Raw genomic sequence first — 24,250 nt, forward strand, 5'->3', positions numbered from 1 at the left:
ATCTTCATTATTTACTTCAAGTTATTACAGTATGTCTCTATATACATATTTATTAAAAAAAATTGTTTTATTAGTTTGGGCCAAAGGGGGCGCATTTCAATTTCTTACACACACTTGTTATTACATATGTTGGCCAGAGGAGGCGCACTTAACATTTTTTTACACACACTTGTTATTTCATATGTTGACCAGAGGGGGAGCACTTTTAAAACCGACACAGTCAATTTGAAAAAAAAAAACCTCCTTTTTGGGACCACCCTCATTTTGATAGATTTCACCACCAGGGGTGCAAATGAGACATTGTCTATTAGATGCAATGGTTTTGCGTATCGGGACCATGATTTCGGTCCTAACTTGTTCACACCTCCTCATATGGAAGCTACTTGTCCTTGTTGACATCTCAAGAAAGGTTCAAATACAAGAACACACACTACAAAAAAAGCACAACAATAATTATTCTTAAAAAATGAGAAAAACATGTGCAGCAGCCAAACGCTACCAATACTGGAGGCTCATCACAACTTTTTTGTCAAAAAGTTATCTGTATTGTCATCGAAACCTGCTATAAATGTATTGTTCTATACAATATTAAGGTGTGGGGGAGTTCACCTCAAGAATAGAGATATTAGAATAAATATTATTACTGCCTTATGTTTGGGTCAGTATGGAAAGTTTGACCATACTTACAAATGCCATACCAAAATGAGATCCCTTAAAAAAGGGTTATTTATTTAATGAGGACTATAGTTTTTCTACATGCTTCTTTGGGGTCAAAACCCTAAAAAATGAAATGTGAAGAATGTAAATCTAAACAATGTAAGGGAACGTAAAGGAAGTAGTTTTTATTCATAAACTTGCTCAAATTCAAAATAAAATTATATTAATAGTGATGAATAATACAGTACTTCTTTTTTTTTAATTAATGTTTAAAAATATTTTTCAAATTGATGCTTTGAAAATATAAAATAGTGGAGTGACGTATTTATCAAATTTTTTTTTTTTAATTATACTTTAAAGATACTAAATAGTAGAGTGATTTATAATACTGTATTAATTGTATTTAATATTTTTTAAATTAGAAAAGCTATATAAAAAAGTGTGATTTATTTAACAGACCTTTTATTTATTTAACAATAATGTTTAATAATATTTTTTTTAATTAGTGATACTTTAAAAAATACAGAAATAAAACTTAAAATTACAAATAATACATCTCTGTAGTTTGTATTGAATAGCTTACATTTTGTAAAATAAATATAAATTCATATGCACGATCACTGGAATAATAATGATCTTATATATAATAATATATATTTTTTAATATTAATCATGATTATTATTGTTAAACATTCTTATTTACATGGTACTATTTACTATATTTTGTTTACTTACACATTTCCTAAATAAATAAAAAAGTAGTTTTTCTCCACCAGCAGGTGTCAGCCTTTTCAATTGACATCATATTGGTTTATAATAATGGTAATCTTTTCTTTTTTCTTTTTTTTTATGGAGGCAGAATTACAAGTTTATAACTGTTACATCGGGTCTTATTAGACCGAAATAATACAAGTCTTTATTGATAAAATATATAATAAATGTGTCTGCTTCATATGCTCAACATTATCGCACCTTTCTTTGTATTTAACGTAAACTGAAGTTTTATTTATTTCTGATTCCTATTCATTCCTTGTCTATTTCTAACTATGTTCTTTTGCCTATTTTGTAAATTTGCCAACCCTGTTTAATTTATTTAATCATTTATTCTCTATTGTTTGCTTATTACATTCAATGGCTTTTTTTGTAGTTGGTATTATTGTTATTATATTAAGTTTATTTTCTTTTTATTTCCTCTTTTCTAGTGTTTTTGAGAGTGTTTTAGTTATCATTTCTTCTTGTAATTGAGCTGATGTGTCAAACAAATTCCCTTGGGTATCATTAACATTTCTTTCAGTCTAATTAGGCTTCCAAGTGTCTAATAATATACAAAACCCAAAACTAGTGAAGTTGTCACATTGTGTAAATGGTAAATAAAAAGAGAATACAATGATTTGCAAATCCTTTTCAACTTATATTCAATTGAATAGACTACAGGCAGGCCAGTCTAGTACCCGCACTCTTTTATTATGAAGCCACGTTGATGTAACACGTGGCTTGGCACCGTCTTGCTGAAATAATCAGGGGCGTCCATGGTAACGTTGCTTGGATGGCAACATATGTTGCTCCAAAACCTGTATGTACCTTTCAGCATTAATGGTGCCTTCACAGATGTGTAAGTTACCCATGTCTTGGGCACTAATACACCCCCATACCATCACACATGCTGCCTTTTACACTTTGCGCCTATAACAATCTGGATGGTTCTTTTCCTCTTTGGTACGGAGGACACAACGTCCACAGTTTCCAAAAACTATTTGAAATGTGGACTTGTCGAACCACAGAACACTTTTCAACTTTGCATCAGTCCATCTTAGATGAGCTCGGGGCCCAGCGAAGCTGGCGGCGTTTCTGGGTGTTGTTGATAAATCGATTTGGCTTTGCATTGTAGAGTTTTAACTTGCACTTACAGATGTAGCGACCAACTATAGTTACTGACAGTGGTTTTCTGAAGTGTTTCTGAGCCCATGTGGTGATCGCGGGATCGAAGGTCACAGGCATCCAATATTGGTTTTCAGCCTTGACGCTTACGTGCAGTGATTTCTCCAGATTCTCTGAACCTTTGGATGATATTACGGAGCGTAGATGGTGAAATCCCTAAATTCCTTGCAATAGCTGGTTGAGAAATGTTGTTCTTAAACAATTTGCTCAGGCATTTGTTGACAAAGTGGTGACCCTCGCCCCGTCCTTGTTTGTGAATAACTGAACATTTCATGGAAGCTGCTTTTATACCCACTCATGGCGCCCACCTGTTCCCAATTAGCCTGTTCACCTGTGGGATGTTCCAAATACGTGCTTGATGAGCATCCCTCAACTTTCTCAGTCTTTTTTGCCACTTGTGCCAGCATTTTTGTAACACATTGCAGGCATCAAATTTTAAATGAGCTAATATTTGCAAAAAATAAAATTTCTCAGTGTAAACATTAAATATCTTGTCTTTGCAGTCTATTCAATTGAATATAAGTTGAAAAGGATTTGCAAATCATTGTATTCTCTTTTTATTTTATTTACTTCACTGCTTTTGGGTTTTGTAATACAATAATAATGATTTTTTTTGTTGTTGTTGTTGTTTTTTTGTCCTGTCTAACTACTCAGGCAAATCATATTGTTAATGTAGATGCCCATATTTGCTGTACAGATTTAATTTACATAATAATAATAATAATAATAATTAAAGCTGCAAGCAGCGATGGACGGGACCGACTTTGACGGCACATAAAATCCAAACCGGAGCAGTAATTAAAACTCTTTCGTCAACTTTTAATCAGAAGGGTACAATCTCTCTCCTGTGCTAGTTTGAAGCCGACACGACGAACACGCTCAGAGGAGATAATGTTTAAAAAAAAAAAGTGACTGTTTTTAACCCAACTTTTATTTTGAAGGGGGAATTGCAAACGTCCTGTTGATTTTTGCTGGGGGTTGTCAATGAATGAAATATAGGTCTAAGGGAGACCTACATAGAGGTTTTTGTTTCATGTCTCTACAACATTCCTACTGGAAGTTACAGGGAGTTTTGTCTGTGTTTTCTTCCTAGGAGCAACTTTGTCTGTGTTTTATTCCTAGGGGGCGCTAGAGCGCAATTTTGAGTTTTGGGGTTTTCTTTTTTATTAGATCGCAATTATCGCCAGTTCTGATGTGTGTGTCCAGTTTGGTGAGTTTTGAAGCATGTTAAGGGGGTCAAATTACAGCTCAAAGAGGCAAAAGTGACTGTTTTTACGAAACTTTTGTTTTGAAAGGGGAATTGCCAACTTCCTGTTGATTTTTGCTGAAAGATGTCAGTGTATGAAATCTGGGTCTAAGTGAGACCTACATAGAGATTTTTGTTTCATGTCTCTACGACATTCCTACTAAAAGTTACCGGCAGTTTTTGTCTGTGTTTTTTCCTAGGGGGCGCTCGAGCGCAATTTTGAGTTCTGGGGTTTGGCTTTTTGAATAGATTGCAATTTTCGCCAGTCCTGATGTGTGTGTCAAATTTGGTGAGTTTTGAAGCATGTTAAGGGGGTCAAATTACAGCTCAAAGAGGAGGCCGGTATAATAATAATAATAAAACCTTACAATTACAATAGGGTCCTCTGTCCCAAAGGGACATTGCGGTCCCTAATAATGATAATAATAATAATTAAAGCTGCAAGCAGCGTTGGTCGGGCCCGCGTATTTGGCAGGTGCTAGTCCTAAGTGTCCCAATGCTTTTGTCCAGTTTTCGTCCCAAGTGTCCCAATACTTTTGTCCAGTTTTAGTCCTAAGTGTCCCAATACTTGTGTCCAGTGTAGGTGTCCCAATACTTTAGTCCAGAGGTAGTCCTAAGTGTCCCAATACTTTTGTCCAGTTTTAGTCCTAAGTGTCCCAATACTTTTGTCAAGTTGTAGTCCTTAGTGTCCCAAAACGTGTGTCAAGTTTTAGTCCCAAGTGTCCCAATAGTGTTGTCCAGTTTTCGTCCAAAGTGTCCCAATACTTGTGTCAAGTTTTCGGCCTAAGTGTCCCAATACTTTTGTCAAGTTTTATTTCCAAGTGTCCCAATACTTTTGTCCAGTTTTCGTCATAATTGTCCCAATACTTTTGTCCAGTTTTGTTCGTAAGTGTCCCAATACCTTTGTCCAGTTTTAGTCCTAAGTGTCCCAAAACTTTTGTCAAGTTGTAGTCCTAATTGTCCCAATACTTTTGTGCAGTGTAAGTGTCCCAATACTTTTGTCCAGTGTAAGTGTCCCAATACTTTTGTCCAGTGGTAGTCCTAAGTGTCCCAATACTTTTGTCCAGTTGTAGTCCTCCGACCTTCCCAGTGGGAGTTACAGGCAGTTTTGTCATTTTTTTCTTCCGAGGAGCAGTTTTTTCTGCGTTTTATTCAAAAATTGCGGTAGAGCGCAATTTTGAGATTTGGGGTTAGGTTTTTTTATTAGATCGCAATTTTCGCCAGTCCTGATGTGTGTGTTCAGTTTGGTGAGTTTTGAAGCATGTTAAGGGGGTCAAATTACAGCTCAAAAAGACAAATTTAAATTTTTGTCTTGAAGGGGGAATTGCCTACTTCCTGTTGATTTTTGCCCGAGGAATATAATTAATGAAAAGTAGGTCTAATTGAGACTTACATAGAGGTATTTCTTTCATGTCTCTACGACATTTGTACTGGGAGTTAGAGGCGGTTTTCCTTCTAGGGGGCGCTAGAGTGCAGTTTTGAGTTTTGGGGTTTGATTTTTTTTACCAAAAAGTTTTGTTCGCGTTTATTTATGTGTGCGTCAAATTTGGTGAGTTTTGCAGCATGTTAAGGGGGTCAAATTACAGCGCAAAGCTGCGGAAGAATACTAATAATAATAATAATTAAAGCTGCAAGCAGCATTGCTCGGGCCCGCATATTTGGCAGATGCTAGTCCTAAGTGTCCCAATACTTTTGTTCAGTTTTCGTCATAAGTGTCCCAATACTTTTGTCTACTTTTAGTCCGAATTGTCCCAATACTTTTGTTTAGTGTACCTGCCTTGTCTGCATTGTGTGGGCACGCTGGTGCTTCCTGCTTTTAAGCAGCCTTCTTGAAAAAACAGCAGCATCAGCACAGCGGCTCTTTGAAGGGTCATAAAATCAAAACCGGAGCCGGTATTAAAACTCTCGATAACTTTTCATCAAAAGGGTTCAATCTCTCTCCTGTGTTAGTTTGAAGCCGAAACAACAAACACGCTCAGAGGAGATAATGTTTGAAGAAAGGTGACCGGATTTTACAAAAATGTTGTGTTGAAGGGGGAATAGCAAGCTTCTTGTAGATTTTTGCTGGGGGTTGTCAATTTATGAAATGTAGGTCTCAGTAAGACCTACGGAGAAGTTTTTGTTTCATGTCTCTCCGACCTTCCCAGTGGGAGTTACAGGCAGTTTTGTCAGTTTTTTCATCCGAGGAGCAGTTTTTTCTCCATTTTATGCAAAAATTGCTGTAGAGCGCAATTTTTAAATTTGGGAATAGGTTTTTTTTATTAGATCGCAATTTTTGCCAGTCCTGATGTGTGTGTTCAGTTTGGTGAGTTTTGAAGCATGTTAAGGGGGTCAAATTACAGCTCAAAGAGGCAAAAGTGACTGTTTTTAGTACTTTTTTGTCTTGAAGGGGGAATTGCCAACTTCCTGTTGATTTTAGCCCAAGAATGTACTATTATGAAATGTAGGTCTAAGTCAGACCTACATAGAGGTTTTTGTTTCATGTCTCTCCGACCTTCCTAGTGGGAGTTACAGGCACTCTAGTTTGTTTTTTTTCCTAGGGGGCGCTAGAGCGCAATTTTGAGTTTTGTGGTTCGTTTTTTTTTTTTAAAAGGCCATTTTCGCAGGTCCTGATGTGTGGGTCAAATATGGTGAGTTTTGAAGCATGTTAAGTGGGTCAAATTACAGTTTTTTGTGGCGGCGGAAGAAAAAAGAATAATTAAAGCTGCAAGCAGCGATGGACGGGACCGACTTTGACGGCACATAAAATCCAAACCGGAGCAGTAATTAAAACTCTTTTGTCAACTTTTAATCAGAAGGGTTCAATCTCTCTCCTGTGCTAGTTTGAAGCCGAAACGACTAACGCGCTCAGAGGAGATAATGTTTGAAAATAGGTGACCGGTTTTTACAAAACTTTTGTTTTGAAGAGCGAATTGCAAACTTCCTGTTGATTTCTTCTGGAGGTTGTCAATGTATGAAATGTAGGTCTAAGTGAGACCTACATAAATGTCTTTGTTTCATGTCTCTAAGACATTCCTACTGGAAGTTACAGGCAGTTTTGTCTGAGTTTTCTTCCTAGGAGCAGTTGTGTCTGTGTTTTCTTCCTAGGGGGCGCTAGAACGCAATTTTGAGTTTTGGGGTTGGGTTTTTTTATTAGATCGCAATTTTTGCCAGTCCTGATGTGTGTGTCCAGTTTGGTGAGTTTTGAAGCATGTTAAGGGGGTCAAATTACAGCTCAAAGAGGCAAAAGTGACTTTTTTAGTAAACTTTTGTTCTGAAGGGGGAATTGCCAACTTCCTGTTGATTTTTTTCTGAAGGATGTCAATGTATGAAATCTAGGTCTAAGTTAAACCTACATAGAGGTTTTTGTTTAATGTCTCTACGACATTTCTACCGAAAGTTGCACGCAGTTTTGTCTGTGTTTTTTCCTAGGGGGCGCTAGAGCGAAATTTTGAGTTTTGGGTTTTTTTGGTTTTTTTTTATTAGATGGCAATTTTCGCCAGTCCTTATGTGTGTGTCAAATATGGTGAGTTTTGAAGCATTTTTAGTGGGTCAAATTACCGCTCAAAGAGGCGGCCGGTATAATAATAATAAAATCTTACAATTACAATAGGGTCCTCTGTCCCAAAGGGACATTGCGGTCCCTAATAATAATAATAAGAAGAAAGAATAAAACGTTACAAATTCAATAGGTCCTTATGTCCCATTGTAAAAGGACTCCCGTTGGGATTCCTTTTACAATGGGCCATGCGGGCCCTAATAATAACAGTGCAGCCTGTCGTTTTAATGCTGACACTCTTCGGCCTTCATCCAATTTTAAAACCGAGCAACGAGAGGCCTCGGTCTGGACTCGGGGAGCTGAAAGTGCGATACTATCATTAAAAGCGGAGGTTTGCTCCTTTCCACGAGAGTAATGGACGTCTTAAGTGCAGGAGGGTACTTTTAAAGAGTGAGGCGAGGTGAGAAAGAGACCCCAAAAAGCTCTCTCTCGAGTGAGTCTGCTATTCATCGAGCGCCGGCCCTAATTGGGAGCGCATGACTGATGACACGCACACACACACACACACACACACACATACACACACACACACACATTGATGCACGGCCGAGCACAGCCTGGTAAGACATGCTGGGAGTAGAGAGGTGCTGAACAAGCAAACAGGGGATCATTTAGTGTTGTGAATAGAAGGGAGGAGGGTGGAAGTTGAAAGGGTAGTGCAGACCTTCGCCATGGCCAAAACAATTCTCAACACTTCGGTCTGACAAACGCTTGGTGATGCTGTTCCACTCCAATCCTTTAGGGGGGGCAGTAATGCGCTTCATATACAGTATAGTAAAGTCAGGGAGAGCTAACCACCACACAAACAAGCTTGACGTGGGTCATTGCCCCACTTGACCCTAATGCAATATGGCAACATTGTCTCAATTCCACACCTTCAAGGGCAGCCTTGGCGGAGTCCAACCCTCACTGGAAGGAAACGTGTCCGACTTACTGCCGGCAATGCGGACCAAGGTCTGACACTGATCTAGGGATGGTGCAGGTAAAAAGGTGTCTAATGCTTAAACCAAAAATAAACAAAAGGTGAGTGGCCCTAAGAAAAGGCATTGAAGGTTAAGGAAGGCTATGCAGAATGAAACTAAAACTGAACTGGCTACAAAGTCAACAAAAACAGAATGCTGGACGACAGCAAAGACTTACTGTGGAGCAAAGACGGCGTCCACAATGCACATCCAAACTAGGGATGTCCCGATCCAGGTTTTTGCACTTCCGATCCGATACCGATATTGTTTTTGCATTTCCGATCCGATACCGATACTGACCGATACTGGCCTATCCGAGCATGTATTAAAGTTTAAAGTTATTTAGCCTACTTAGTTGTCAGAATCATGTTGAAAAGGGTTTTAGTACTCTTGATAACAACTAGCCAGCTGAATTAGGGGAGTTTGAATAATACACAATGGTTGGTAACAAGAAACTGACCTGTGTATTCAAGGATAAATGCAAAATAGACAAAATTATACATGACAAACAGAAATGGCATCATTGAACTACCGTATTTTCCGCACTATAAGGCGCACCTAAAAACCACAAATTTTCTCAAAAGCTGACAGGAAGAAAGGGTTTTTCAAGGGTTCTTGGTAACCCTAATGGTTCCAGTAAGAACTATTTTGATCCAGAGAACCGTTTTTGCAAGAAAGAGTTCTTCAGGGATTGTTGAAAGCATTGGTAAGATCCTGTGTCACCAGGGACATACTTCCTGATAACATTTGCCAATAATGGTGCCTATCTTTAAATAAATGTTTTTCTCATTAAAATGTTTTGAATGTTTGTTCAATGTCAACATGATAAATGACCACAATATAATATGAACTAAACTGATCTGTAGAATACAATATGGTTCTTTATAGAACCCTCAGAAGACAAGACGGTTATCGGTGAAAACCTTTGAAAAGGGATGTTTTTAGAACCCCCTGTGTCAGGTCTAGATGAAACCCTTGAAACATGAAAGAGTTCATTGTGGAACTCCCTGTGTGAGTTCTAGATGAAACCCTTGAAACATGAAAGAGTTCTTGGTGGAACTCCCTGCATAGGTTCTAGATGAAACCCTTGACAAACGAAAGGGTTCTTAGTGGAACTCCCTGTGTGGGTTCTAGATGAAACCCTTGAAATACGAAAGGGTTCTTAGTGGAACTCCCTGCGTGGGTTCTAGATGAAAGTCTTGAAATACAAAAGGGTTCTTAGTGGAACTCCCTGTGTGGGTTCTAGATGAAACCCTTGAAATACGAAAGGGTTCTTAATGGAACTCCCTGCGTGGGTTCTTTGTAGAACCTCTCATGGGGGGTTCTGGGTGGAACCTTACACACACAGTTCTAGGTAGAACCCTCCAAAAGGGTTCCAGGTGGAACCTTGATAAAAAGGTTCTACCTGGAGCCAAAAAGGGTTCTCCTATGAGGACGAGCCGAAGAACCATATATGGTTCTACTTAGCACTTTTATTTCTAAGAGTGTAGGGCTGGGCGATATGGCCTTTTTTTTTAATATTGCGATATTTTAAGGCCATATTGCGATACACGATATATATCTCGATATTTTGCCTTAGCCTTGAATGAACACTTGATGCATATAATCACAGCAGTATGATGATTCTATGTGTTTTGATTGATTGATTGATTGAGACTTTTATTAGTAGGTTGCACAGTGAAGTACATATTCCGTACAATTGACCACTAAATGGTAACACCCGAATAAGTTTTTCAACTTGTTTAAGTCGGGGTCCACTTAAATTGATTCATGATACAGATATATACTATCAGATATATACTATCATCATAATACAGTCATCACACAAGATAATCACATTGAATTATTTACATTATTTATAATCCAGGGTGTGGAGGGGGGCGCCGGATGTAAGTGTCAAAAAGACAGCCAAAAGAGTTTGATATGAGAATAAATCTAAAGTTAAAATATAGGGTAGAAATGCACCCATTTGCAGGAAATGTAGTCTTGATTTTCAAAATTTTCTTTCAAGGCTTGCATGTCTACATTAAAACATTCTTCTTCATACTGCATTAATATATGCTACTTTTAAACTTTCATGCAGAGAAGGAAATCACAACTAAAAAAAATCACTAATTTTTTCATACGGTGTTGATGTGGAAATGTTTGCCTCAGCATTTTGATGGTGTGGACGTGTGGCACCGAATGGAGATAAGCGTCTCGACAGACGTCACAATATTTGAACACTGATGACGAAAACTTGTTTTCTCTGTCGTGTCGGTGTGTCGAAAATTGTTATGCGCTTATTTTTTTTATTTGATTTTGTGCGTGGCATAGATTTGCTATGCGCAGAGGACGCTTAAACAGTGCGCAATTGCACAGGCGAGCACCTTAGAGGGAGCGTTGCTCGCACGGCTGCGCTAGCATCACAGCTAACGTTAGCCATGCTGCTACCTCTCTGCTCGGGGAGGACGTATACGTATGTGACGTATGACGTGACAGTATGTGACGTGTGTAAGAAGGTGCGCTCGCTGTCTGTGAGAGGAAGACACAGGAAAGAGTGAGAAGAGCCTGTCGTGTAATGCCAGCAGCTAAAAGCAACTGCGTGAGAATTCACAGACCTGTGGATGTGTTGAAGGTGTGCTGGAAAATGCGGAAGGGAAATTACGGAGCAGCGGAAAAGCGGAATGTATTATTTAAATCGGTGCGTTGGAAAACACGGACCAGAGTTTTTTTTTAAACTGGATCTGGATCGGCATTTTCCCATGCCTTGCCGATACGCAATTTTTGGCAAATATCGGCAGCCGATCCGATCCAAATATCGGATCGGGACATCCCTACACTGATCATACAGGGAGCGGACCGCCACATGTGGCCTAAAACATGTTTTCAGTTATTTCACCTTTTTTTTGTTAAGTACATAACTCCACATGTGTTCATTCATAGTTTTGATGTGACAATCTACAATGTAAATAGTCATGGAAATAAAAGGGGTGTGTCCAAACTTTTGGCCTGTACTGTATATTAGCAGTTTTATGCAAATTGCTTACTCGATTCTGTTATGAATATTATTCAGTGATATATGATGTCTAAAAAGTGTATGTTATAAAATCAAATAAAACAAATACTTAACTCAACCTGACATACAACAACAAGAAGTACTATTATCTTGTGGGGCTTTAAGGGTTGTTTGGCGTCTCTGATTACCTTAGCTTGGTATCTACTAGGGGTGTAACGGTACGTGTATTTGTATTGAACCGTTTCGGTACGGGGGTTCCGGTTCGGTTCGGAGGTGTACCGAACGAGTTTCCACACGGACATATTAAGTAGCGTAACGCACGTTGTGTAAACAATGCACACCGAGGCACAACACACGGCATGCTAGCAGCTAACGGGCTAGGATAGACTGACCATACGTCCTCTTTTCACCGGACATGTCCTCTTTTGCGGAGCTGTCAGGGCGGAGTTTCTTAAATGCCTCAAATGTCCGGCATTTTGAGTTAGGGTTGCGTGTATTTTCAATGTACGTTCAGGGTTAAGAAGGGGTTAAAAACAAAACAAATTGTGCGCTCAGCAGCATTGGTGAGGGAGGGGGCAGAGACAGAGAGAGAGATAGAGTTATGATAAACGTCGCCAGGCTCTGCTTTTTATCCATAGATTTATCACACTTAATTTTTTATTACCGTATTTTTTGGACTATAAGTCGCCGTTTTTTTCCTAGTTTGGCCGGGGGTGCGACTTATGTGTGAAATGATTAACACATTAGCGTAAAATATCAAATAATATTGGCCCTGCGATGAGGTGGCGACTTGTCCAGGGTGTACCCCGCCTTCCGCCCGATTGTAGCTGAGATAGGCTCCAGCGCCCCCCGCGACCCCAAAGGGAATAAGCGGTAGAAAATGGATGGATGGATGGATCAAATAATATTATTGATCTCATTCACGTAAGAGACTAGACGTATAAGATTTCATGGGATTTAGCGATTAGGAGTGACAGATTGTTTGGTAAACGTATAGCATGTTCTATATGTTATAGTTATTTGAATGACTCTTACCATAATATGTTACGTTAACATACCAGTTGGTTATTTATGCCTCATATAACGTACACTTATTCAGCCTGTTGTTCACTATTCTTTATTTATTTGAAATTGCCTTTCAAATGTCTATTCTTGCTGTTGGCTTTTATCAAATACATTTCCCCCCAAAAATGGGACTTATACTCCAGTGCGACTTATATATGTTTTTTTCCCTTCTTTATTATGCATTTTCGGCCGGTGCGACTTATACTCCGAAAAATGCGGTATCTATAGCAGGGATGTCAAAAGTGTGCCCCCGGAGGCCATTTGCGGCCCACAGCTAATGTTTTAAAGGCCCACGGCACATTCTAAAAATACTATAAAAATAAACAAAAACATAACAAAAGTGAAATAAAAAAAGCTTAAAGGTGAAATGTAATTTAGAAAAAGTTGCAATGTTGACTAATAAAACAAAGCTGTTTTTTTTCCTTTCAAACTGTCATTGCTCAAAACATAACATTAAATCAAAATCAATGTTTTTATGAATTATTGACCTATCCAAAGTTCCCATTACTTCACATCAAATATTCCACTAAGAAAAATATTTTTGGTGGAAGATTTTGCAAATTTGGTAAATAAATAACCAAAAAATTTATATTTTGTTGTTTTCTTACTGTACCGAAAATGAACCGAACCGTGACCTCTAAACCGAGGTACGTACCGAACCGAAATTTTTGTGTACCGTTACACCCTTAGTATCTACTGTAACTGTATCGCTCATTTTGTACTGAGCAGCCATGGTTCTGGTTCTATGTTCATTATCACACCTTTCATCTTTGTTGTAAATGCACCTTACTGTGATACATGTCAAAATTGATTGATTATTATCCGCCCACATATTTAACCAAACAATACACCAGTGTTTTTCAACCTTTTTTGAGCCAAGGCACATTTTCTTCATTGACAAAATCCGGAGGCACACCACTTGCAGAAATCATTAAAAAACTAAACTCAGTTGACAGTAAAAAGTCGTCGTCGCAATTGTTGGATATGGATTTAAAGCATAACCAAGCATGCATCACTATAGCTCTTGTCTCAAAGTAGGTGTACTGTCATGACCTGTCACATCACACCCTGACTTATTTGGACTTTTTTTTTCCTGTGTGTAGTGTTTTACTTCTTGTCTTGCACTCCTATTTTGGTGGCTTTTTCTCTTTTTTGGTATTTTCCTGTAGCAGTTTCATGTCTTCTTTTGAGCGATATTTCCCGCATCTACTTTGTTTTACCAATCGAGAATATTTCAGTTGTTTTTATCCTTCTTTGTGGGGACATTGTTGTTGATCATGTCATGTTCGGATGTACTTCGTGGACGCCGTCTTTGCTCCACAGTAAGTCTTTGCTGTCGTCCAGCATTCTGTTTTTGTTGACTTTGTAGCCATTTCAGTTTTAGTTTAGTTCCCGAAGCTTCAACGCCTTTTCTTAGGGGCACTCACCTTTTGTTTATTTTTGGTTTTAGCATTAGACACCTTTTTACCTGCATGCTGCCTCCCACTGTCATCTGCATATTGGGATCACGACAAACCATGTTCCGACATCTACAAAGCAATTATCTACCTGTTGCCACCTACTGATATGGAAGAGTATTACATTGTTACTCTGCCGAGCTCTAGACAGCACCGACACTCTACAACAACACATCATTTGCAGACTATAATTACTGGTTTGCAAAAAATATTTTTACCCGAAATAGGTGAAATGACATAATCTCCCACGGCACACCAGACTGTATCTCACGGCACACTAGTGTGCCACGGCACAGTGGTTGAAAAACACCGCACTAGGGATGATGTTTGATAAGAAATTATCGAGTTTGAGCCCATTATCGAATCCTCTTATCGAACCGATTCCTTATCGATTCTCTTATCGAATCTATATAGGTTGTTGTATATGGAAAAAACACAATATTTGAATTAACAAAAGCTCACTTTTATTTTATAAGAAAAATAAATAAATAAATAAATATTGACTGTTACCCCCTTAAAAAAAAAAAAAAAAAAAAAAAAAATTGACTGTTGTTACCCAAAGTATATTAAGTGGGATTTTTCAGAAAAACAAATATATACATTAATATAAAAACAACCTGTCTCTGTGATCACTATAGGTGTATAAATAATATAGTGTTAAATAAAATCAGTCCCTTGGGCACAAAACTGAAAATAATACAGCTCTCCAAAAAGTGCACTTCTGCTGCTATTGGAACATACTAAAACTACACACACTATGACACTAAGAACACCACAGTCATCAATCAACAATTCTTCCCCCCTTATATGAGAGCAAAGCCTGGCTCTTTATTGTTGTTGATCTTGCTTTGTCTTTTCCTATTTTTACTTTTGTCTTGCACTGGACTGTTCATTTATTTTTTTAAACTGAAATACACACAATGACAAATGTATACGCTATGTGATTCAATTAACATACTGAAATGTGATACACAATATGTAAATATTAGCTTCACACAAATATACAGTACTATCATCAAACAAATACTTCTGAGTGTTGAAACTATTTCGATGGTGGGAATACACGACTGGCAGCCATTTTAAGTCTTCAAAACATCCATTGAAACAGTGCACAAAAATCGTTTTTCAATAAACATCTTAGTATCAAACTTAACCACTTTCCACCTTAATATTGAGTTACATAAACAAGTTAAACCGTTTACTTACGGACTTATCTTTTCCAAGGCTTGTAAGAGCTAACACAACTTGTCTACTTCTCAATTGTCTCATGAACGTAACTGATGTCGTCAACCCGGAAGTGCCCAAACTATTGACGCGTAGTATTTTCATATCGCCACAAGGTGTCAGTAAGAGTCTACAATCAAATGGGCATAACATTGCCCATTTGGGATTCGTTCCCAGGGATTCGAATAAAGAACCAACTCTTTTTCTTTACTATAGTGGCCTCGATAACGGAACCGGTTCTCAAAAAGGGATTCGAGTCCATGGAATGAGTTATTTTCTTATCGAACAACCGGGAGATCTTAGTATCAAATTTAACCACTTTCCACCTTAATATTGAGTTACATAAACAAGTTAAACAGTTTACTTACAGACTTATCTTTTCCAAGGCTTGTAAGCGCTAACACAACTTGTCTACCTCTCAATTGTCTCAACCCGGAAGTGCCCAAACTAATGACGCGTAATATTTTCATATCGCCACAAGGTGTCAGTAAGAGTCTACAATCAAATGGGCATAACATTGCAGGTCCCACAGGGAATTTCCTGTATGTGGGAAGGGATTCGTTCCCAGGGATTCGAATAAAGAACAAACTCTTTTTCTTTACTATAGTGGCCTCGATAACGGGAACCGGTTCTCAAAAAGGGATTCGAGTCCATGGAATCAGTTATTTTCTTATCGAACAACCGGGAGATCTTAGTATCAAATTTAACCACTTTCCACCTTAATATTGAGTTACATAAACAAGTTAAACAGTTTATTTACAGACTTATCTTTTCCAAGGCTTGTAAGAGCTAACACAACTTGTCTACTTCTCAATTGTCTCAACCCGGAAGTGCCCAAACTAATGACGCATAGTATTTTCATATCGCCACAAGGTGTCAGTAAGAGTCTACAATCAAATGGGCATAACATTGCAGGTCCCACAGGGAATTTCCTGTACGTGGGAAGGGATTCGTTCCCAGGGATTCGAATAAAGAACAAACTCTTTTTCTTTACTATAGTGGCCTCGATAACGGGAACCGGTTCTCAAAAAGGGGTTAGAGTCCATGGAATCAGTTCTTTTCTTATCGAACAACCGGAAGATCTTAGTATCAAATTTAACCACTTTCCACCTTAATATTGAGTTACATAAACAAGTTAAACAGTTTACTTACAGACGTATCTTTTCCAAGGCTTGTAAGAGCTAACACAACTTGTCTACTTCTCAATTGTCTCAACCCGGAAGAGCCCAAACTAATGACGCGTAGTATTTTCAGATCGCCACAAGGTGTCAGTAAGAGTTCTACAATCAAATGGGCATAACATTGCAGGTCCCACAGGGAATTTCCTGTACGTGGGAAGGGATTCGTTCCCAGGGATTCGAATAAAGAACCAACTCTTTTTCTTTACTATAGTGGCCTCGATAACGGGAACCTGTTCTCAAAAAGGGATTCGAGTCCATTGAATCAGTTCTTTTCTTATCGAACAACCGGGAGATCTTAGTAACAAATTTAACCACTTTCCACCTCAATATTGAGTTACATAAACAAGTTAAAAAGTTTACTTACAGACTTATCTTTTCCAAGGCTTGTAAGAGCTAACACAACTTGTCTACTTCTCAATTGTCTCAACCCGGAAGTGCCCAAACTAATGACGCGTAGTATTTTCATATCACCACAAAGTGTCAGTAAGAGTCTACAATCAAATGGGCATAACATTGCCGTCCCACAGGGCATTTCCTGTACGTGGGGAGGGATTCGTTCCCAGGGATTCGAATGAAGAACAAACTCTTTTTCTTTACTATAGTGACCTCGATAACGGAACCGGTTCTCAAAAAGGGATTAGAGTCCATGGAATCAGTTCTTTTCTTATCGAACAACCGGGAGATCTTAGTATCAAATTTAACCACTTTCCACCTTAATATTGAGTTACATAAACAAGTTAAACAGTTTACTTACAGACTTATCTTTTCCAAGGCTTGTAAGAGCTAACACAACTTGTCTACTTCTCAATTGTCTCAACCCGGAAGTGCCCAAACTAATGACGCGTAGTATTTTCCTATCGCCACAAGGTGTCAGTAAGAGTCTACAATCAAATGGGCATAACATTGCCCATTTGGGATTCGTTCCCAGGGATTCGAATAAAGAACCAACTCTTTTTCTTTACTATAGTGGCCTCGATAACGGCAACCGGTTCTCAAAAAGGGATTCGAGTCCATGGAATCAGTTCTTTTCTTATCGAACAAACGGGAGAACCGATTTCGAACATCATCCCTACAATACACACAGAGCCTCCCGTTTTTGTGTTTGGCGGAGGTAACTAAAGCACAACCTGACCCGATTCCAGCTTTCCTGACTTGGCAAATTACACAAACAAGATAAACAGTTTACTTACAGACTTATCTTTTCCAAGGCTTGTAAGAGCTAACACAACTTGTCTACTTCTCAATTGTCTCATGAACTTAACTGACGTCGTCAACCCGGAAGTGCCCAAACTATTGACGCGTAGTATTTTCCTATCGCCACAAGGTGTCAGTAAGAGTCTACAATCAAATGGGCATAACATTGCCCATTTGGGATTCGTTCCCAGGGATTCGAATAAAGAACCAACTCTTTTTCTTTACTATAGTGGCCTCGATAACGGGAACCGGTTCTCAAAAAGGGATTCGAGTCCATGGAATCAGTTATTTTCTTATCGAACAACCGGGAGATCTTAGTATCAAATTCAACCACTTTCCACCTTAATATTGAGTTACATAAACAAGTTAAACAGTTTACTTACGGACTTATCTTTTCCAAGGCTTGTAAGAGCTAACACAACTTGTCTACTTCTCAATTGTCTCAACCCGGAAGTGCCCAAACTAATGATGCGTAGTATTTTCATATCACCACAAGGTGTCAGTAAGAGTCCACAATCAAATGGGCATAACATTGCAGGTCCCACAGGGTTTCCTGTACGTGGGAAGGGATTCGTTCCCAGGGATTCGAATAAAGAACCAACTCTTTTTCTTTACTATAGTGGCCTCGATAACGGAACCGGTTCTCGAAAAGGGATTCGAGTCCATGGAATCAGTTCTTTTCTTATCGAACAACCGGGAGATCTTAGTATCAAATGTAACCACTTTCCACCTTAATATTGAGTTACATAAACAAGTTAAACCGTTTACTTACAGACTTATCTTTTCCAAGGCTTGTAAGCGCTAACACAACTTGTCTACTTCTCAATTGTCTCAACCCGGAAGTGCCCAAACTAATGACGCGTAGTATTTTCATATCACCACAAGGTGTCAGTAAGAGTCCACAATCAAATGGGCATAACATTGCCCATTTGGGATTCGTTCCCAGGGATTCGAATAAAGAACCAACTCTTTTTCTTTACTATAGTGGCCTCGATAACGGGAACCGGTTCTCAAAAAGGGATTCGAGTCCATGGAATCAGTTCTTTTCTTATCGAACAACCGGGAGATCTTAGTATCAAATTTAACCACTTTCCACCTTAATATTGAGTTACATAAACAAGTTAAACAGTTTACTTACAGACTTATCTTTTCCAAGGCTTGTAAGCGCTAACACAACTTGTCTACTCCTCAATTGTCTCAACCCGGAAGTGCCCAAACTAATGACGTGTAGTATTTACATATCGCCACAAGGTGTCAGTAAGAGTCTACAATCAAATGGGCATAACATTGCAGGTCCCACGGGGAATTTCCTGTACGTGGGAAGGGATTCGTTCCCAGGGATTCGAATAAAGAACCAACTCTTTTTCTTTACTATAGTGGCCTTGATAACGGAACCGGTTCTCAAAAAGGGATTCGAGTCCATGGAATCAGTTCTTTTCTTATCGAACAACCGGGAGATCTTAGTATCAAATTTAACCACTTTCCACCTTAATATTGAGTTACATAAACAAGTTAAACAGTTTACTTACAGACTTATCTTTTCCAAGGCTTGTAAAAGCTAACACAACTTGTCTACCTCTCAATTGTCTCAACCCGGAAGTGCCCAAACTAATGACGTGTAGTATTTTCATATCACCACAAGGTGTCAGTAAGAGTCTACAATCAAATGGGCATAACATTGCCGTCCCACAGGGCATTTCCTGTAGGTGGGAAGGGATTCGAATAAAGAACCAACTCTTTTTCTTTACTATAGTGGCCTCGATAACGGGAACCGGTTCTCAAAAAGGGATTTGAGTCCATGGAATCGGTTCTTTTCTTATCGAAACAACCGAGAGAACCGATTTCGAACATCATCCCTACAATACACACAGAGCCTCCCGTTTTTGTGTTTGGCGGAGGTAACTAAAGCACAACCTGACCCGATTCCAGCTTTCCTGACCTGGCAAATTACATAAACAAGATAAACAGTTTACTTACAGACTTATCTTTTCCAAGGCTTGTAAGAGATAACACAACTTGTCTACTTCTCAATTGTCTCATGAACTTAACTGACGTCGTCAACCCGGAAGTGCCCAAACTATTGACGCGTAGTATTTTCATATCGCCACAAGGTGTCAGTAAGAGTCTACAATCAAATGGGCATAACATTGCCCATTTGGGATTCGTTCCCAGGGATTCGAATAAAGAACCAACTCTTTTTCTTTACTATAGTGACCTCGATAACGGAAACCGGTTCTCAAAAAGGGATTCGAGTCCATGGAATCAGTTCTTTTCTTATCGAACAACCGGGAGATCTTAGTATCAAATTTAACCACTTTCCACCTTAATATTGAGTTACATAAACAAGTTAAACAGTTTATTTACAGACTTATCTTTTCCAAGGCTTGTAAGAGCTAACACAACTAGTCTACCTCTCAATTGTCTCAACCCGGAAGTGCCCAAACTATTGACGCGTAGTATTTTCATATCGCCACAAGGTGTCAGTAAGAGTCTACAATCAAATGGGCATAACATTGCAGTCCCACAAGGAATTTCCTGTACGTGGGAAGGGATTCGTTCCCAGGGATTGAAATAAAGAACCAACTCTTTTTCTTTACTATAGTGGCCTCGATAACGGGAACCGGTTCTCAAAAAGGGATTCGAGCCCATGAAATCGGTTCTTTTCTTATCGAACAACCGGGAGATCTTAGTATCAAATTTAACCACTTTCCACCTTAATATTGAGTTACATAAACAAGTTAAACAGTTTACTTACAGACTTATCTTTTCCAAGGCTTGTAAGAGCTAACTCAACTTGTCTACTTCTCAATTGTCTCATGAACTTAACTGACGTCGTCAACCCGGAAGTGCCCAAACTATTGACGCGTAGTATTTTCATATCGCCACAAGGTGTCAGTAAGAGTCTACAATCAAATGGGCATAACATTGCCCATTTGGGATTCGTTCCCAGGGATTCGAATAAAGAACCAACTCTTTTTCTTTACTATAGTGGCCTCGATAACGGGAACCGGTTCTCAAAAAGGGATTCGAGTCCATGGAATCAGTTCTTTTCTTATCGAACAACCGGGAGATCTTAGTATCAAATTTAACCACTTTCCACCTTAATATTGAGTTACATAAACAAGTTAAACAGTTTACTTACAGACTTATCTTTTCCAAGGCTTGTAAGAGCTAACACAACTTGTCTACTTCTCAATTGTCTCAACCCGGAAGTGCCCAAACTATTGACGCGTAGTATTTTCCTATCGCCACAAGGTGTCAGTAAGAGTCCACAATCAAATGGGCATAACATTGCAGGTCCCACAGGGAATTTCCTGTACGTGGGAAGGGATTCGTTTCCAGGGATTCGAATAAAGAACCAACTCTTTTTCTTTACTATAGTGGCCTCGATAACGGGAACCGGTTCTCAAAAAGGGGTTCGAGTCCATGGAATCAGTTCTTTTCTTATCGAACAACCGGAAGATCTTAGTATCAAATTTAACCACTTTCCACCTTAATATTGAGTTACATAAACAAGTTAAACAGTTTACTTACAGACGTATCTTTTCCAAGGCTTGTAAGAGCTAACACAACTTGTCTACTTCTCAATTGTCTCAACCCGGAAGAGCCCAAACTAATGACGCGTAGTATTTTCATATCGCCACAAGGTGTCAGTAAGAGTTCTACAATCAAATGGGCATAACATTGCCCATTTGGGATTCGTTCCCAGGGATTCGAATAAAGAACCAACTCTTTTTCTTTACTATAGTGGCCTCGATAACGGAAACCGGTTCTCAAAAAGGGATTCGAGTCCATGGAATCGGTTCTTTTCTTATCGAACAACCGGGAGATCTTAGTATCAAATGTAACCACTTTCCACCTTAATATTGAGTTACATAAACAAGTTAAACAGTTTACTTACAGACTTATCTTTTCCAAGGCTTGTAAGCGCTAACACAACTTGTCTACTTCTCAATTGTCTCAACCCGGAAGTGCCCAAACTAATGACGCGTAGTATTCTCATATCGCCACAAGGTGTCAGTAAGAGTCTACAATCAAATGGGCATAACATTGCAGGTCCCACAGGGCATTTCCTGTACGTGGGAAGGGATTCGTTCCCAGGGATTCGAATAAAGAACCAACTCTTTTTCTTTACTATAGTGACCTCGATAACGGGAACCGGTTCTCAAAAAGGGATTCGAGTCCATGGAATCAGTTCTTTTCTTATCGAACAACCGGGAGATCTTAGTATCAAATTTAACCACTTTCCACCTTAATATTGAGTTACATAAACAAGTTAAACAGTTTACTTACAGACTTATCTTTTCCAAGGCTTGTAAAAGCTAACACAACTTGTCTACCTCTCAATTGTCTCAACCCGGAAGTGCCCAAACTAATGACGTGTAGTATTTTCATATCACCACAAGGTGTCAGTAAGAGTCTACAATCAAATGGGCATAACATTGCCGTCCCACAGGGCATTTCCTGTACGTGGGGAGGGATTCGTTCCCAGGGATTCGAATAAAGAACCAACTCTTTTTCTTTACTATAGTGACCTCGATAACGGGAACCGGTTCTCAAAAAGGGATTCGAGTCCATGGAATCGGTTCTTTTCTTATCGAACAACCGGGAGATCTTAGTATCAAATTTAACCACTTTCCACCTTAATATTGAGTTACATAAACAAGTTAAACAGTTTACTTACAGACTTATCTTTTCCAAGGCTTGTAAGCGCTAACACAACTTTGTCTACTTCTCAATTGTCTCAACCCGGAAGTGCCCAAACTAATGACGTGTAGTATTTTCATATCGCCACAAGGTGTAAGTAAGAGTCTACAATCAAATGGGCATAACATTGCCGTCCCACAGGGCATTTCCTGTACGTGGGAAGGGATTCGTTCCCAGGGATTCGAATAAAGAACCAACTCTTTTTCTTTACTATAGTGGCCTCGATAACGGAAACCGGTTCTCAAAAAGGGATTTGAGTCAATGGAATCGGTTCTTTTCTTATCGAACAAACGGGAGAACCAATTTCGAACATCATCCCTACAATACACACAGAGCCTCCCGTTTTTGTGTTTGGCGGAGGTAACTAAAGCACAACCTGACCCGATTCCAGCTTTCCTGACCTGGCAAATTACACAAACAAGATAAACAGTTTACTTACAGACTTATCTTTTCCAAGGCTTGTAAGAGCTAACACAACTTGTCTACTTCTCAATTGTCTCATGAACTTAACTGACGTCGTCAACCCGGAAGTGCCCAAACTATTGACGCGTAGTATTTTCCTATCGCCACAAGGTGTCAGTAAGAGTCTACAATCAAATGGGCATAACATTGCCCATTTGGGATTCGTTCCCAGGGATTCGAATAAAGAACCAACTCTTTTTCTTTACTATAGTGACCTCGATAACGGGAACCGGTTCTCAAAAAGGGATTCGAGTCCATGGAATCGGTTCTTTTCTTATCGAACAACCGATTTCGAACATCATCCCTACAATACACGCAGAGCCTCCCGTTTTTGTGTTTTTGGCGGATGTAACTAAAGCACAACCTGACCCGATTCCAGCTTTCCTGACCTGGCAAATAACATTGCGGATTGTTCTCACAATGATTGCAATTGTGACCGCAGGGCACAAGGCTCGCTTCTGGCCAAGCATAATGGCCGCAGTGTATTGGTGGATGCCTGCGGAGGAAAAATTCAATGTTGCTGCTGACAGCACAACTCTGACTGCTAGTTGACCTGTGCACGGAGGAAGAGGGTGTGGGGGGCTCACTCATGCAAAAGGGGGCGTGTTCTAGAAAGACTCATGGGTGCAAAGGGTCAATACGATAAAGGAGATGCATGCTGTAGAGGGTGTGAGGTCCATCCTGGCTCGGCCCGCCATGCAAAGAGCCAGCCACTAGCTATTGCATTCATCTTTTGGTAGACACGTGACTTCATCATCAGAAATCCTACCTTGGTCTTTTTGCTGAAAAGCCAAAAGTTTTTGCCTCGGTTCTTCCCCAAAAGGTCCATGGGGCCTTTGGGCGTCCCCAGGCTGCTGTCGGACGACGCTCTGTTGATGCCCTGACTGAAGTCCTCAAACTCCACATCGCCCGGAGGGTCGAAGCCGGACTTGTTCTGCTCGATGACAATCATGGAGTCCTGGTCCAGAGACGCAGCTCAGTTATTCTTGAAGTCGTTTTAAGCCAAAGGTCAAATTACCGACTCACGTTCTTCTCGTTCACATTAGTGCCGGCTTTAATGATCCCATCCAGGCACTTGCCGATAATGGGCATCACCTGCTTCTCCGTATCAGCGAACAGGATGTAGCCCTGCGCCAATTTACGTACCCGCTTTTCATCCAGTTCTTGCAGTTTCTGGTTCACAGGGAAAAAAACAATTTACTAGAGATGTCCGATAATGGCTTTTTTGAGTCTTGTTCACGAGTGAGGGAAGAGAGGATCGTGAGATCGACAGGCGGATCGGTGCGGCGTCTTCAGTAATGCGGACGCTGTATCGATCCGTTGTGGTGAAGAAGGAGCTGAGCCGGAAGGCAAAGCTCTCAATTTACCGGTCGATCTACGTTCCCATCCTCACCTATGGTCATGAGCTTTGGGTTATGACCGAAAGGACATAAGGATAGAAATGAGTTTCCTCCGCCGGGTGGCGGGTCTCTCCCTTAGAGATAGGGTGAGAAGCTCTGTCATCCGGGGGGAGCTCAAAGTAAAGCCGCTGCTCCTCCACATGGAGAGGAGCCAGATGAGGTGGTTCGGGCATCTGGTCAGGATGCCACCCGAACGCCTCCCTAGGGAGGTGTTTAGGGCA

At 39.7% G+C, this 24,250-nt stretch overlaps 1 protein-coding gene across 1 annotated transcript in view; it reads right to left on the reverse strand.

The window, feature by feature from the left end:
* trip10a (thyroid hormone receptor interactor 10a) overlaps positions 1-24,250 on the reverse strand; it is a 145,368-nt gene that overhangs the window by 24,681 nt on the left and 96,437 nt on the right. The window contains exons 8-9 of the mRNA XM_061982065.1: positions 23,656-23,802; positions 23,399-23,587 (exon numbers count right to left, since the gene is read on the reverse strand). Of these exons, the coding sequence (XP_061838049.1) occupies positions 23,399-23,587; positions 23,656-23,802 (336 nt within the window). The remainder of the gene's footprint in view (positions 1-23,398; positions 23,588-23,655; positions 23,803-24,250) is intronic.

The sequence above is a fragment of the Nerophis lumbriciformis genome, linkage group LG24 (assembly GCF_033978685.3).
Source record: "Nerophis lumbriciformis linkage group LG24, RoL_Nlum_v2.1, whole genome shotgun sequence".
Classification (NCBI taxonomy): domain Eukaryota; kingdom Metazoa; phylum Chordata; class Actinopteri; order Syngnathiformes; family Syngnathidae; genus Nerophis; species Nerophis lumbriciformis.